At 41.2% G+C, this 15,322-nt stretch overlaps 1 protein-coding gene across 4 annotated transcripts in view; it reads left to right on the plus strand.

The window, feature by feature from the left end:
• The window catches only part of ep300b (EP300 lysine acetyltransferase b), a 34,856-nt gene that overhangs the window by 14,523 nt on the left and 5,011 nt on the right, over window positions 1-15,322 (plus strand). Inside the window, exons 15-29 of one of the 4 annotated variants that reach the window (XM_084370890.1) lie at window positions 423-662; window positions 852-1,047; window positions 1,828-1,979; window positions 4,040-4,279; window positions 5,743-5,831; window positions 6,924-7,034; window positions 7,906-7,962; window positions 8,261-8,338; window positions 8,864-8,931; window positions 10,301-10,451; window positions 10,570-10,830; window positions 11,046-11,211; window positions 12,021-12,188; window positions 12,270-12,431; window positions 13,958-14,239. In XM_084370890.1, the coding sequence (XP_084227016.1) occupies window positions 423-662; window positions 852-1,047; window positions 1,828-1,979; window positions 4,040-4,279; window positions 5,743-5,831; window positions 6,924-7,034; window positions 7,906-7,962; window positions 8,261-8,338; window positions 8,864-8,931; window positions 10,301-10,451; window positions 10,570-10,830; window positions 11,046-11,211; window positions 12,021-12,188; window positions 12,270-12,431; window positions 13,958-14,239 (2,421 nt within the window). The remainder of the gene's footprint in view (window positions 1-422; window positions 663-851; window positions 1,048-1,827; window positions 1,980-4,039; window positions 4,280-5,742; window positions 5,832-6,923; window positions 7,035-7,905; window positions 7,963-8,260; window positions 8,339-8,863; window positions 8,932-10,300; window positions 10,452-10,569; window positions 10,831-11,045; window positions 11,212-12,020; window positions 12,189-12,269; window positions 12,432-13,957; window positions 14,240-15,322) is intronic. The other 3 variants (XM_084370891.1, XM_084370892.1, XM_084370893.1) reach the window with 3 other exon arrangements.

The following is a 15,322-nucleotide window of genomic DNA, read 5'->3' on the forward strand; positions in this document are numbered from 1 at the left end:
TGCTTTTATTACTTGACCCAATCCTGACTCCCTTTCCTTAAACCACCTGTGTAAGTTGCATTCAGTGATGCTCTAATCTCCTTGCTTATTCTGGTTCTGTGAGTGAGTTATTCTCCAGAGAGTTACACAGAGGGAATATGAGAAATGCATACAAGATAATCAAAAAGAAAGGAAAAGTTTAGGAAAGTTTTTCAACTTAAAAAAAAGTCAAGCTATTGAGTAGTAATTGAGCTACTTAACTTTTGAAAATTTTGAAAAATGTCCTTCAAAGTATTGAAGGACAAATGAGTTTTAGGAAGGATAAGATTATCAAAAAGTCCTTGAATTGGATTACAAAACACTGGTGAGTGTTGGAACCCAACAAAAAACAACAGGGTCATTTTCTTGCTATTTAACATCTCATCTCTGTCCCTTTGTCACAGCTTTCTGCGAAGCCTTCTCTGACAGCCGACGGACCGATGTCCTCTCCAGCCTCGGTCAGCAGCAGTACTGAACCCAAGTCCCAGCTCGCCCAGGCGGATGGTCCTGCTCCCAGCAAGGAAGACGTCAAAATGGAGGTGAAGAAGCAGGAGGAGGACGACGACGGGGCTGACAGCCAAGGCGAGGGCAAGGGGAAGACGGGAAAGGGTCAGCTTGACGTGAAGATGGAGGAGAAACCTGAGGTAAGATTGTCCACACCGACACTTAAATTTGTGTGTCTGAAAGTAAAATAAAATCCTAAATTGTCTAAACTGATGAGGCCTAAAGGGTTTTGAGAAAATGTAGTTTTTTGGGGTCTTGTATTCAGATTTATTATTGAGAAACACATTGAGAAGGTAATCATTAAACTGACGATTGAATCTTCCTCTCAGATAAAGAAAGAGAAGCCGTCAGGAGATGGATGTAAAGGAGAGCCAATGGATACATCTTCATCCTCGGTGTCATCGTCAGAAACATCAAGTGAAGACAAGAAGCCAGAGGTGAAGAAAGAGCCCAAAGAGGAAGAGGAGGGATCAGGGTCAACAGCCACCAACAGCTCCCCAGCCAGCGCTCAGAGCAAGAAGAAAAGTAAGTTTTGATTCACCACTGTGTCGTTGACTTAAATATGATAACTTTTGAAAAGGCTTGGTTTTGCAGCAAAGTCAGTTCACTCCACTGAAATCACCACAATCAGAGGATCTGCTCAAGACCTATATTACACCTATAAAACTGGTTATCTAACAATGAAGACTACAATTCCCATGATCCCATGCTACTTCATGACATCCTCAAACTACATCTTCTGTTTTCATTGTTGTGTGATGATCCATAGTGGCAGAAAATACATACCTTGTGTTTAATGGTTAACTCGCCAACTCCCTCTGTGAGAACTGAAGTTCCTACTGAAGAAATGAATTAAACATCCCAAACTCATGTTTGTGTTCAAAGTGAGCTAACTTTATGATAGTGGTTCGTTAAAATTTGTAGCGATTCAGTTGTGGCGTTGTTGCCAACAGAGTAGGATATGCATGAAAACACCTGTGCCTTTTTGTTTTGTCTGTGTGAAGTCCTACACACTGACTGGGTCGTGATGCACTGAAATTCACCAGAAAAGCACCACTGTTATCACAATCACTCCCCGGACTGACACATCTTGGATCCTGTATCCTTTATACTCTGTCTCTCTGTGTGGTATTCCTCGGCCGTCGTTTAACGACACAACACTACATGATGCTGCCAGTTGAGTTTCACTGCCAGGCATCCTCAGATTAAGAGAGGAGAGGCTCCCTTTCAGTTTGTACCTCTCCCTTCCTTTTCCCTTTACCTTCCATCTCTAAATCATTTGTTTTCTCACTCCCTCTCTTCCAGTCTTTAAGCCGGAGGAGCTGCGTCAGGCTCTGATGCCCACCCTAGAAGCTCTGTACCGGCAGGACCCTGAGTCCCTTCCCTTCCGTCAGCCGGTGGACCCCCAGTTACTGGGAATACCCGTACGTATTCGAACTAGTAACAAAACTAACCTGGTAAGGGACTGCACTGGCTGCCATTTTGCTTCAACTCCTCTAAAAACGTAGCTTTTATTTTGTTTTCCTTTTTTCATCTTGAATATGTTTTTTCTCATTTTGTCATAGTTGTCATATCTTCTGAATTTATTTTAAATATTTGCTTCCAGTTTTTTTTATCTTGATTTTTCTCCCATTGCATGTCAGAAGTTACGAAAATGAGATTTTCAAATTGTGTGTGTGTGTATGTTTGTTTGTTTGTTTGTTTGTGTGAGTGTGCGTGTGTGTGTTTGCTCTCTTATTTGAAACTTCTTGTCATTTGTAAATCAAAGCAATGACTCTTATGAACATTTGCCTTTAGGGACAAAAAGTAAATTATAATAAAAAAAAAAAATTGGCTGAGTAATTACAGATTTGGACAGTGAAATGATGAATAATTATAATTCTCAGGTGTTTGTCTTTCATAGCACCCCAAATACTAAAAGGAGACTATGGAGACATGACAACATTGTGTATTTCAACTCCAGTAATGTGCTTTAACAGCAGTTCATGAGCCAATTGCTTTCATTTATCACTTTAATTTTGTTTGACTTTTGCCTTCTTCACATCAAATTTTAGGTTTTGGTTTGAATCATGATTTTTTTTTTTGTAGTCTTCATCCTAGTACGCCATCGCTAGCTTTCTAGTTCAGTTCCTCACCAGTAGTAGTGTGTTGGTGTTCGGGTGGGCAGTGTGTAGAGATGGGACAATATCTTAACCCTCGTTGCATCCAAATCAAGGGGTAATGAGTATTTGATAAGCCTCAGTATGTGCTCATGAAAATCATAGTTGTATTAAAAACAGAGTGACCGAGTCCGTCTGCTCGCTGCGCCATGCAGTATGAAGTTTGATAACCGCCATTTTTAGAGCAGTTATGAGCGAGGCTATTGGTTCACCTCTCGTCCGGAACCTCCACAGTCAAGTGATGTGACTTTCCACTGTTGTGTAATTTATTGAGCACCATTTTTCAGATATTTATTCAGCCGTTTATTAAAACTGTAGGTTGTGATATAAATTTGGCTCCGCAGGCTGACATGGAAATATGCATCACTTGTTTGTTCATGTGAGTGGTTCCGTTCAGAGACGGGGGTCTGTTTCCTAACTCTTGTTGCCATGGTGACACCGAGATGGACCCTGCTCTTTGAAATTCACACCTCCTCCTTTTTTTTTTTTATGGTTGAATCTCCGAAAAGCTTTTCTTCTCCTCGCCCTCTTCTCTGCTCCTTTCACAAATGGCGAAGAGGACGCAGAGCGCAGACGACGGGAAAAAGAAAAACAACTCAAAGACTGCGTCCCTCTTTACATTTGCTTCACCTCAGCACTGTTGGCTTTAACTCTGCCATCATGTGGCCACTCACGCTGCTGGCTTTGTTAATGCCAACCGCTCTGTTGCTAAAAACAGTAAATCTCTGTCTGCCTGTTGCTGTTGCCACTGCTCTGTTTTTCTTGGTTTTGCACCCTGATCGCTTCCTGGTCCTGAAAGCTTTGTTTGCTCTTAGTCTTAAGCAGAGAACCACAGTGTTCTGCACCGTGGGGCAAAATGAGCAAATTTTAAATGATTTTCAGAAGGCTTGGCTTCAGTTGCAATCTTATCTGTTGCTTTAGAATTTTGTGACTGTGGTTATATGTGCGGCAGAGGACTGGACAGACTTGTGGCGGTCGCCTGGTCCCTGCCTGCAGTACAGACAGGGACTTAAACTGTAGGGTGCAAAGCAGAGAGCTGGAGGGCAGAAGTTGTCATGTCTCTCTGTTTGCACGCGAACCTTCTTCTCTACAGCGCTCAACAACATTGTCCCCCTGCACCCTCTTCTCTCCCTACTCTGGTCCCACCCGGTCGACGCCTTCATCACACCTTCACCTGACGACCACACTTGATGATGATGATGATGATGACGATGACGATCACTCTTCTTCCCCATCTCTCTCATCTTGGTTCTCTCGGACGACCAAACCCTCCCACCATCTTGCTGCTCTCTTCCTCAACTCCTGAACTTTTACCTCGACCTGCCACTTAAATCTTGACGGCGCCTCTCCCAAACCAGGACTACTTTGACATAGTGAAGAACCCCATGGACCTGTCAACCATCAAGCGGAAGCTGGACACGGGACAGTACCAGGAGCCTTGGCAGTATGTGGAGGATATCTGGCTGATGTTCAACAACGCCTGGCTGTACAACCGCAAGACGTCCCGCGTCTACAAGTACTGCTCCAAGCTGGCTGAGGTGTTTGAGTCAGAGATTGATCCTGTCATGCAGGGCCTGGGATACTGCTGTGGGAGGAAGGTGAGCCATAAAGCATGTGTTCTTATTTTTTTAAACTCATGTGGTCTCAGACAGAGTAGAAATGTCACTTGTCTTTTTTTAAGATGAGCTGATTTATGGTCTGGATTGTGTTTTAAAGGAATAGTTTTGAAGTTGAAGTTTTGGGAAATATGCATATTCGCACTCTGGAGAGTTAGATGAGAGAACCGATACCACTCTCATGGTAATTATTTAGCTACAGTTAGCAGCCAATTAGCCTAGCGTAGCTAAAGACTGGAAATGGGGAAACAGCCAGCCTGGCTCTGTTCAAAGGTAACAAAATCCACCTGCCAACTCCTCTGAAACTCATTAATTAACATGTTGTATCTCATTTGTTTAGTCCGTACAAAAACATGTAAAACCAACAATTGGCCATTTTTGGGGGGTCGTGTGCGTGACTATTTCTTGGCTAGGAGTAGTAACTTTCTGTAGTCTGTGCTGATTGCCCGGCAACGGCTCCCAGCCAAGAAATAGATTGAACAAACAAGATGTAACTTGTTAATTAGAGGGTTTGAGAGGTGCCTGGTGTTGGATTTTGTCACCTTTGGACAGAGACAGATTTGCTGTTTCTCTTTGTTTCTTCAATTTATGCAAGCTACCCAGCTGCTGGCTGAAGCTTCATATAAAAGGACAATTAAAAGAGCGGTTTCAACCTTTTATTCTTACTCTCCTCCTGAAAGAGAATTCCCTGAAAAGTCACACTATTTCTTCAAAGGAACAGTTCATCCAAAAATCCAAAACATGTTTTTCCTCTTACCTGTGTGCTGTTTATTCAATTACCATGTGTTGGTGTGAGTTGCATTTGAAAAACTTGACAGTAATGTCTCTTCCCAGAAATCATGACCCAAGATACTCAAGATAATCCACAGAGCTTGTTGTGAGCTTTACTACGTAGGAACTATTCTCTTTCTACCACACCACACCCATCAACTGTGTCACCTCGCTTAAGGAAGTGTACATCTACTCATGGATGGCTAACTAAGTAGCTAATGTTGCAGCTCAACCGAGGAGGAAGCCATTATTGTTTACATCCCACGCTGTTATGAGCCTCTCTTCAATAAAGGGAGATGCATGCTTCGGTCTGTGCAGCGATTAATGGCAGTTGGGGTTCAATAGAAAGAAAATAGTTCCTACGTGAAACTGCTCACAACAACGTCTGTGGATATCTCTTAAACTCAGTCCCTCACACTAAAACATAGCACTACAGGTCAGAGAGAGAAAAATATAATTGGGGTGAACTGTCCCTTGAGAGAGAAGATTAGCGGCAAGGTGTAAACACATAAATGCAGTTAGATAAAAATCAAACAAACATGTAGGTGTGTTTTGAGATACGAGTTTGTCTTTGTGGATCCTTGTACTCTATGCTTGCGTGAGAAGTGACATCTTTTAAGTTTGTGTCCAACAAGTCTGCAAACAACTTTTTCTTTGTCTCTTTATTGTTACAGTATGAGTTTTCCCCCCAAACTCTATGCTGCTATGGAAAACAATTATGCACCATCCAACGTGACGCTGCTTATTTTAGCTACCAGAACAGGTAAGGGCTGTGGGCACATTTGAACACAAGCACACACAGATCACAGACCAGCAGCATTCAGACACTGTTTAGATTTTGAGACATTTTGCTGTGAAAACACAGCAATGAGATGAGCCCGTACATGTCTTGCTGTACTTTTCACATTGATGCTTTGCTGTAGGAACTGTTTTAAATCAATCAGTGCAATCACAGATGAGTTTTAATTTGGCTTCAACTGGTTACCCTGGCACCATCTCCATCTTCACAGTTCACCGTTTTAATTTCCATTATGTTGTCATTCATAAAGTGGGCTCCTGTCTTCTCAAGCAGTTATTCTTTATTTGTTGCACCATTCTTTAGATTTACATGCACTATACATGACAGCTTGCCTTTTCTGATATTTACTTGCATAGATAGCGGGGTGGAGGGGGGGTTATCCATTCTCACCAGCAGAAGAAAGGTTCCCACTTTATAAATGAACTGAAAGGATGATGGGTCTCTGTTGCTTTATTTATTTTCTCCTCATCCACCCTGTCATGTTTGGAGACTCGTATCCTCACTCCCTTCCTCCTCCACAGCTCCTAGTGGTCTCTCATGTTGCTGTAATGTTGTTGTTGTTTACCACTGGACGTCTGACGCTAATCTTTGCTTTGCCTTGGCTCTCTGTCCTCTGTTGGTTGTTGTTCACATCCTGTCCGTCCCCTCCCTCCTCCATGTCCCTCCCCTGTCCCTCTCTGTCCCCCCTCCATTGTCCTCGTCTGACCTGTAACGATTTATTTCACGCTTTTTTAATATTCATTTTGACCTCCCCTCCCCTCCCCCATCTCCCTCCCCCTTCTCCCCTTCTCTCCCTCCTTTTTTAACGCTTGTGATGTCTGCATTGGCCTGTTTTGGTGTGACCAATCATCCACTCCGAAATTTACGCGCAAAATCAAAACACCCGCCCACACAAAAACCCTGCATCACGATTGGCTGCTTCCTCCTGGCGACGACCTACCTTGCCCTCTGCCTCCTCCTGTGTGTCCGCCCCCCGGCCTGCCCTGCCCTGCCCTGATTGGCGGCTGCTTCTTCGTGCCCTCTCTGTGATTGGCTGTGCTGATGGCGAACGTGTAGTTCACCAAAATATGGGCTTCTTGCTGACAGGTACCACTTCTGTGAGAAGTGTTTCAACGAAATCCAAGGCGAGAGTGTTTCCCTGGGGGACGACCCCTCCCAGCCTCAGACGTGAGTATCATCAACCCTTCTGCTTTCCTCTCACACACAGCAGATAGACAGTTATGTAATTCTGATATTAGCAACATCTTAGATTGAATGTAACAGCTGTTATAAACTCATCATTTTTGAATATCAATCTATGTAACCCCCCAAAAGAGAACAGACGAGCATGAATTCAAAACCCTTTAACATCCAGTATTCCCCTTTTATTTCCCCTTAAGTAGGTTTAGGATTAGAAAAAGCATCTCATATCTCCAATGTGTAGTATTCCATATATATTCTGTGTCAGCTTATTCCAGTTCATCATGATTAAAGTGAAGACTTGGGTCTGCACCGATTAGTCAATCAAAAGGAAATTGCCAAATACTGTATTTTGATAATAGATTAATCATTCTATTAATTTTTCAAGATTTTTTTTTTAAATGTCAAACATTTGCTGGTTATATCATAAATGTAAGGATTTGCTGCTTGACTTTGTTATTTATGATACTAAATGAAGAGTCTTAGGGTTTTGGACTATTGGTTAGACAAAACAAGCACTTTAAAGACGTCACTCTGGGCTCTAGGAGCTCCTGTTTCTTTATACCAGTATGCTCTGATTGGTCAGTATGTATGTCTGACCCAGCATCACTAACAACAGTGACTGTGACGTAGTGTGATGTCATGAAGTCACAGAATTAAAGGTGGAACTACTGATGAGGCGTTTCAGGAGCAGTGGTCTCTGTGGGAGAGGGGAGCTTCTGTTGGTCTAATAGGTCTCCTTGAAATTTTCAAAGCATTTTCTGAACTGAAGATGGATGACTCTGCACAAAGCCCACAGTGTCCTGCGATTACCTTGTTGTGTTCGGTACTGTAATTTGGTTTGTGATACTTCCTGCAGGTCCATCAACAAAGACCAGTTCCAGCGAAAGAAGAACGACACACTTGACCCTGAGTTGTACGTCCTGTTCTGAACTCATTAACTTTCATTTAACTATGATTGTCAATTATATTATTATCATGATGTAAGCTACATTTTTTTATTTGAGCCAGTTGGATTAGGCGGCTCAAGTTAGATAGAAGTTTTTGTTTTTTATTTCCCAATAGTATTTTGGATGTCAGAACCTTTTACTAACTTACGTAGCACCTGTGTAGCCTGTGTAGAGGAACAGAGTATTTCCATTATGCGTGACGCTCTTGCCTCATTAACTTTAAATATTGTGTCTGTCTTTTGTCTTCTCCTTCTCTCTGCTCAGGCTTGTGGAATGTATTGACTGCGGTCGTAAAATGCACCAGATCTGCGTGCTGCATCATGAAACCATATGGCCATCAGGGTGAGCCAGCTATCATGCACACACTCACACACAAACTCTCTCTGTACATTCTGTTGCATGACTGGGTCTGGAAAATGGATTTGGCCTTTGTATTCATTCAAAGCTTCAGAATGATCCAAAACATCAATAAAGGTGCTGGAAAAGTACAACTATTAAGTCCAAACACACATGAATACACACTTCCATGCCAGTTGCTTAAGATCACACATTTTGAGATGCAGTTTGGACAAAGTTTTGAAACTGAAAATGAGTAGGAGGAATGATCGTTGCATCAGGACGGAAAATGCCTGCCAGTGTGGCACATGTTTGCAAAGTACTACAGCTTGATAAGAGTTTGAGTCTCTTTCGTGTGTGGTCTGCTTGTAATTTGAAGATGCAAGTCATTATAGTTGTTAAAAAGAAAGGAAGACTGCCATGCAAGGCTAAGTCGTCTTCTTGATTAAAGTCATCTAATCACTGATTGGGGTTAATTATGACAGAACCAGAATTTAACCATTTTCTATTTACTTCCTCCTCCTCCCACAGCTTTGTGTGTGACAACTGCCTCAAAAAGGCCAATAAGACGCGGAAAGAGAACAAATATGCATCCAAAAGTAAGTGGAGTAATGCTCAGCTCATTTCATGCCTGCCTGCTTTCTTTGATTTAGACTTTGTGTTTTCATCACTTTGCATCCTAGATTTGGTCCCTTTCTCTTTCAGTCGCCAACATTTCTGAGAACTCAAGCTAGAGTAGGGATTAATTAATTTGTTTCTTTACATTGTTGTGGCTATTTTAAATCATTTTGCCATAGCCGCCTGGTTCATAGCTTCTTACCCAGATTGGGGATCTGGATTCATGAAGTGAACACATTTTGCCTGTTTGTTGTCTTTATAATCAACTTAGATTCCTTATGCACCCTTCTCCCTCATGGAAATATCACTTGCAGTACAACCAGTTGTTTAATTTCAGAGCCAGTCATCGCTTTAAAGTCGTCATCAATTTATTTATGTGGAACTTTTCCTTGGATAGTTTCCAATCATTCTATTCCCTGATACTTAAATGCAATATTAGGGATCAAATCAATCATCAGGATACATGTGATCTATAATATATTAAAGTTAATTTATTAGTTCAACATTTAGGGAATACACCTATTCACTTTTTGCATAGAGATAGATGAAGAACTGATAACATTCTCATGTCTGTTCAGTAAATAAGCCTTGTCGTCACCATGAGTTTACCTGGCAACCAGCAGAGACGGGAGTTCCTGGGTCTGGCCAAGAAAACGTCTGGCATATAAACCATTTACAACCTCAAAAAGCTGTTTTTATACTTCAGTTTGTTCTGATTGAACAAACAAGATACAGAGTTGTAATTAGTGGTTAATTATGGTTAATAATGAGCTGTAATAAGCTTTAGAGGTGCTGTTAAGCAGATTTCATTACCTTTGGACAGAGCCAGACTAGCTGTTTCTCCTTGGCTATAGCTTGATATCTACTGTAAGGACATAAGACAACAAATCACATTAAACATGTTGAACTCACTGTAAAAACTCTAAATCTTGCAAGTATATTCGTCTAATTTCTAGTAAAAAATATTTCATTATACTCCATGAGGCACAATCTCTTAGAAAGTAGCATTACAGTTTACTTATTACAAGCAAGAAACCCTGGCTTTCACTTTTCTTTTTTTTCTTTATTTTCTTTTTTACCTATTTATGAAGCGGCGTTTGTTTCAGTGCTAGTCCTTTGAACTTCAGCTGCTGTACTTGTTGTGTGGAGCTGTTTTGAGGGGCTAAATGCTTAAAGTCTTAAATTGTCAAATTTAATGAGGAAAATGTCCTTGTTTATTGTACGTTGTCAGACAAGGGTTCTGTCCCGCCTGCAATGAGCATAGACACAAACAGTACATATCTCTCTCGTATCTTCCTGTCCTTCACTGTATTCCACCTCTTTCTTCATCCTTTTTACTGTCCTTTGCAGGGCTTCCTCAGACAAAGTTGGGGGGCTATTTGGAGTCACGAGTGAACGAGTTTGTCAAGAGGCAGAACCACCCTGAATGTGGCGAGGTCACCATCCGTGTGGTCCACGTCTCAGACAAGGTGACGGAGGTCAAGCCAGGCATGAAGTCCAGGTAGGAGATCGTTTGAGCACGTAGTGAACATATTTAGGATGATTGCTCGCTGATTAATTTTAGATTTTTGCCACAATCTCAGCTGTTTTCCTCACCTTGGCGTTTCTTTTCCCTCCAGGTTTGTCGACAACGGAGAGATGTCCGAGTCCTTCCCGTACAGGATGAAAGCCCTGTTTGCCTTCGAGGACATCGACGGAGCAGACGTGTGTTTTTTCGGCATGCACGTTCAAGAGTATGGCTCGGACTGCCCGCCTCCCAATCAGAGACGAGTGTACATCTCTTACCTGGACAGCGTGCACTTTTTCAGACCTCGACACCTCAGGACTGCTGTCTACCACGAGATCCTGCTGGGCTACCTGGAGTATGTGAAGAGGCAGGGGTGAGAGAAACATTAAGACTTTCTGAAACATAATCCTTTCAACTGAGCAGCTGAAATTGAAGTTTATTATAACACTGTAGCTGTACAGGCGTTCAAATATAAGCCCATTATGCAGTGTACCCATTAGGCTTTGTGTTCCAGGTGCTGCTACAGACCATTTTCAGATAATAAGCATACAGACTCTATAAAAGGAAATGCATCTCTCCCTGTGTCAGGTTTACAACGGGTCATATCTGGGCCTGTCCACCCAGTGAAGGGGATGATTACATCTTCCACTGTCACCCAATGGACCAGAAGATCCCCAAGCCAAAGCGCCTGCAGGAGTGGTACAAGAAGATGTTGGACAAGGCTGTTTCTGAACGCATTGTCCATGATTACAAAGTGAGACATGTTTTCTGTTTTTGAATGTGAATTAATGCATTAATCACTGCCAAAAAATTTACTCAGACTCATCCATAGTCCTTAATGGCATCAAACAGGGTGTCTGGAGGTCCTTAAAATGTCTTAAATTCAATTTTATAAATATCAAACCTTGGAAATTATCAAAATTTGAGGGGTCTTAACTGCCACAATCATTGTATCTACCATCTTTAAATTTATTCTTGTCAGTGTGATTGAGGCTTTCTGCATGACAGCCAACAATTCTGAAATCTTTAAACCTGCCACTGAACCCAACACTGTCTTTTTACTTTATTATTGCACAAACTGTAGATTAGCCTGCCTAACTCACTCTAATAACCATCTTCCTATTTAATGCCTACCTCTGCATGGGACCACATATAAACTAGATACCTGTGAATAAGACAAAGATTATTTGTCAGAGAGTCTTAAATCTGGTTAACACTATGTCAAAAGCCTTTAAACGCATTCAATTTAAGTGTCTGGTACCTTTAGATACCCTGTCAAACTGCTGGAAAAGATGAAGAATTTTGTCTTGAAGTTTGCCTTACCGCTTTGTTTGAGAAAACAGTCTCACCACAAGCTCCATTTACTATCTGTTCTGGAGCATAAATCAGCTTGTTTGTATTTTTAAAAAAAGGAAAAACAAAAATGTGGATATGAATAATTCTATGATAACTGAGATTGTTTTCTCGACTGCAAGAATAAACCTCTAAAGTATGTTTTGTTGTTTCCTAAAAGAGTGAAAAAGCTCATGAGGACACTTTAACACTTCTCGTTTTGTCTCTCAGGACGTCTTCAAGCAGGCAACAGAAGACCGGCTGACCAGTGCCAAGGAGCTGCCGTACTTTGAGGGTGACTTCTGGCCCAACGTACTGGAGGAGAGCATCAAGGAGCTGGAGCAAGAGGAGGAGGAGAGGAAGAGAGAGGAGAACAGTACCTCCAATGAGAGCACAGATGTAAGTGGAGTAAGAATTCACGTCATTATCATCATTATGTTTCACAGCAGGTCACTGACTCTGACATTAAAACATTCACAGGCCACAAAAGGAGACAGCAAGAATGCCAAAAAGAAGAACAATAAAAAGACAAGCAAGAACAAGAGCAGCTTGAGCCGAGCCAACAAGAAGAAACCAGGGATGCCCAACGTTTCCAATGACCTCTCCCAGAAGCTCTACGCCACCATGGAGAAACATAAGGAGGTATGCAAGGCTAATTTGATTATAGCAATAGCTGCTTACTCTTTTATTGGATTATATGGCCGAGTTATAAGAACATTACGTTGACTTATGTCTTCAGAGATGTCATGTTGACTCCACTCACTGAATGCTCCATTCAAACTCTGCTGTTTAGCTGCTGCACTTCTGTTGCAGCTGTCTGAAAATGTTCGGCCGTTTTATTGCGGAGAAGATGCAGCGTATACTAAGCTTAGTAGAAATATCCTTTACTGACAACAGACAAGTCATTGGTTTAATGCAGCTGTAATCTATACTTTCATATTAACAATGGATTTCATGATGCAATCGTATTACTTTCTGTTTTTATTGCCCAGATGGCTGTGAAGTGCGTATATAGCGCAAAGTGTTAGTTGTTAATATGATGGTATATTATGTGTTTCTTGTGAAAAACAAAAATCAATAAAAAACTTTGATTATAAAAAAACAAAAAAACAATGGATTTCACCCATCACAAAAATACGTTATACATTTTCAGGGTTTATACAAAGTCTTAAAAGTTTGAAAAAAGGGTTGAACTTAGACCATTCATAGTTTCAAGGTTAGTATTATGCCCGAATTGGATTTTTTTCTTATGCTGATCTTTTGATATTTGAAATGAAACGTTCCTCTAGCATCTTAGTGTGTCTCCTGACATCGAAATTAGCGAGTGTTAAGTAATCATGATCAAAACACATGACTAAGTTAATATGAAAAGCCGGTAAAATAAACAGTGTGAATTAACATAGGGTAATGCCTGCACACATACTTGATGCCACAGAAGTTTAATAAAACCATTTCAGTCTTCATTCGGTTCATTCACTTGATTTTCTGATAACTTTGCACCTATGTGATGTGCATGTAACCAGCCTACTCTTCCTCAAAATAAACAAAGTGACAATACGCATTGATTGTTGTGGGTATGAAGGAGTTCCGTAAAGTTTATTTTTTGCAGTTGCATGTACAGAAACAATTTCGATGTGATGATAAAAGCTTCAAGAAATATTTGGTTTAGTTACCCTGAAAAGGCTTAAACTTTACTCTTAAAAAGCTGTATGAAACCTGCATTTTTCAGCTAACATTTCCTGTAAGTGACTGCTGAGTTTGTTAATCAACAAACTACAAGAGAACAATGACATACTGTTCTGCACTGAAATATCTCTGGTGAAAAAAGCAGCAAACTGACTGCTATTGTGAAGAAAAACACTGTGGGAGTTCCTCGATGTTTCTAAGTGCTCTGACAAAATCCCATGAATGATATTTGTCTTCCCATTTACATTTTGACATGTTTGCGATTTAGAGATGACACTTGTTTGTGAAGGGTCTGAATCTAATTTCTATAATAGGCATGTGATGCACTTTTGGTGCTTTAGTTTAAGAATAACTCCACTACATTAAACAAGGAATGAATGAATGAATGTATGAATCTAAAATGGCATTTGTATAAAAGTCTGTATGTAGGAAAGGGGCCTGATTTAAAACTTCTCGTTGCTCCTCATTACTCTTTTTCCCAGGTCTTCTTTGTCATCCGTCTCATTGCTGGCCCCACCCTAAACTCGCTGCCCCCCATCACTGACTCGGACCCCCTGATGGCCTGTGACCTGATGGACGGCCGCGACGCCTTCTTGACTCTGGCCAGGGACAAGCACCTGGAGTTCAGCTCTCTCCGCAGGTCCATGTGGAGCTCCATGTGTATGTTGGTGGAGCTGCACAATCAGAGCCAGGACCGCTTCGTCTACACCTGCAATGAGTGTAAACACCACGTGGAGACCCGCTTCCACTGCACTGTCTGCGAGGTGAGAGTCGGGGTTTCTCTCTTTGAAGTTAACTGGAGATCAATCACTGCAGCATGAAAACAGTGAACATATTTTAAATACTCCAGTGTGTTTTACATCATCAGGTGAGCATGCCCGCAACAAGCCAGCTAAATTATATAATAAAGTTTCCTCTCAGTTTTCCTCACAAAACTGCTCTTATTACACTCAAATACATTCTTTGTCCCCTGAAACTCTCTGAGATCCCTAATTTTGAAAGTCAGTATAGCCAATCACAGCTTTTTTCTATGATCTCATTGTGACCATAAAACAGCAATTTGTTCCACATTCAGATTGTTTGCCTCAGTTAATGGGTAGCATTTACAAGCTGTGGGCAAATCAATGTTTTATTCTTTAATTGTTTTCTGATTTTATTTGGAAATTCTGTCAAAGAGACCTCATGAATTGCGTATTCAGCTACATTTTCAGCAGTGACTGCGAGAGCAAGAGGTGACATGAGGTTTAACGTGCTAGGCGAGGTAACTTGGCCTCTCTGTCCACAGTTTTGTTTTGTTAACCAGAAGATGAGAGAGACAAACAAATTTAGCATTTTTTAATGCTCTCTCATCTCAGAGTCAACAACCTAAGATTTGTCTGGCTAAGTTTGGACCGGACCCTAAAGAGCAACTGGACCATTGTACTGTTCTGCTGGCCTGTTTCGTTTGCTCCCAACAGAGCTGAGACAGGATTTTTTCTTTTTGTTGCTTTTTTTTTTTAATCACTTGTTTGCCATATTCTTAGAAGTAACACTGGATTTCTACTTTGAAAAAGTGCAAGTAATATATAGGAACACCATATTTCAAAGCATGGATCAACTGGTTTTCTCTTTCATTTAAGATTTAGCTGAATAAATTAGAGGTTTTAGTTCAAAGCAGACAACAGAAGCCTGGTGGTTTAAGAGATGTACTTTTTTCTCCCCTCTGATTTGGAACAGCAAATTCCATTGTAGTGTAGTCATTGTCTTTGTTATATCCACTGTTGGCCTGGGTAGCTTGTAGGAAGTCGTGTGCAACCTTTGATACACTTGGAGTCAGTAGCACCCCCAGCTTTCACACCAGTGTCTTG

This window comes from Pagrus pagrus (assembly GCF_965226575.1).
Source record: "Pagrus pagrus genome assembly, chromosome: 13".
Taxonomy (NCBI): Eukaryota; Metazoa; Chordata; class Actinopteri; order Spariformes; family Sparidae; genus Pagrus; species Pagrus pagrus.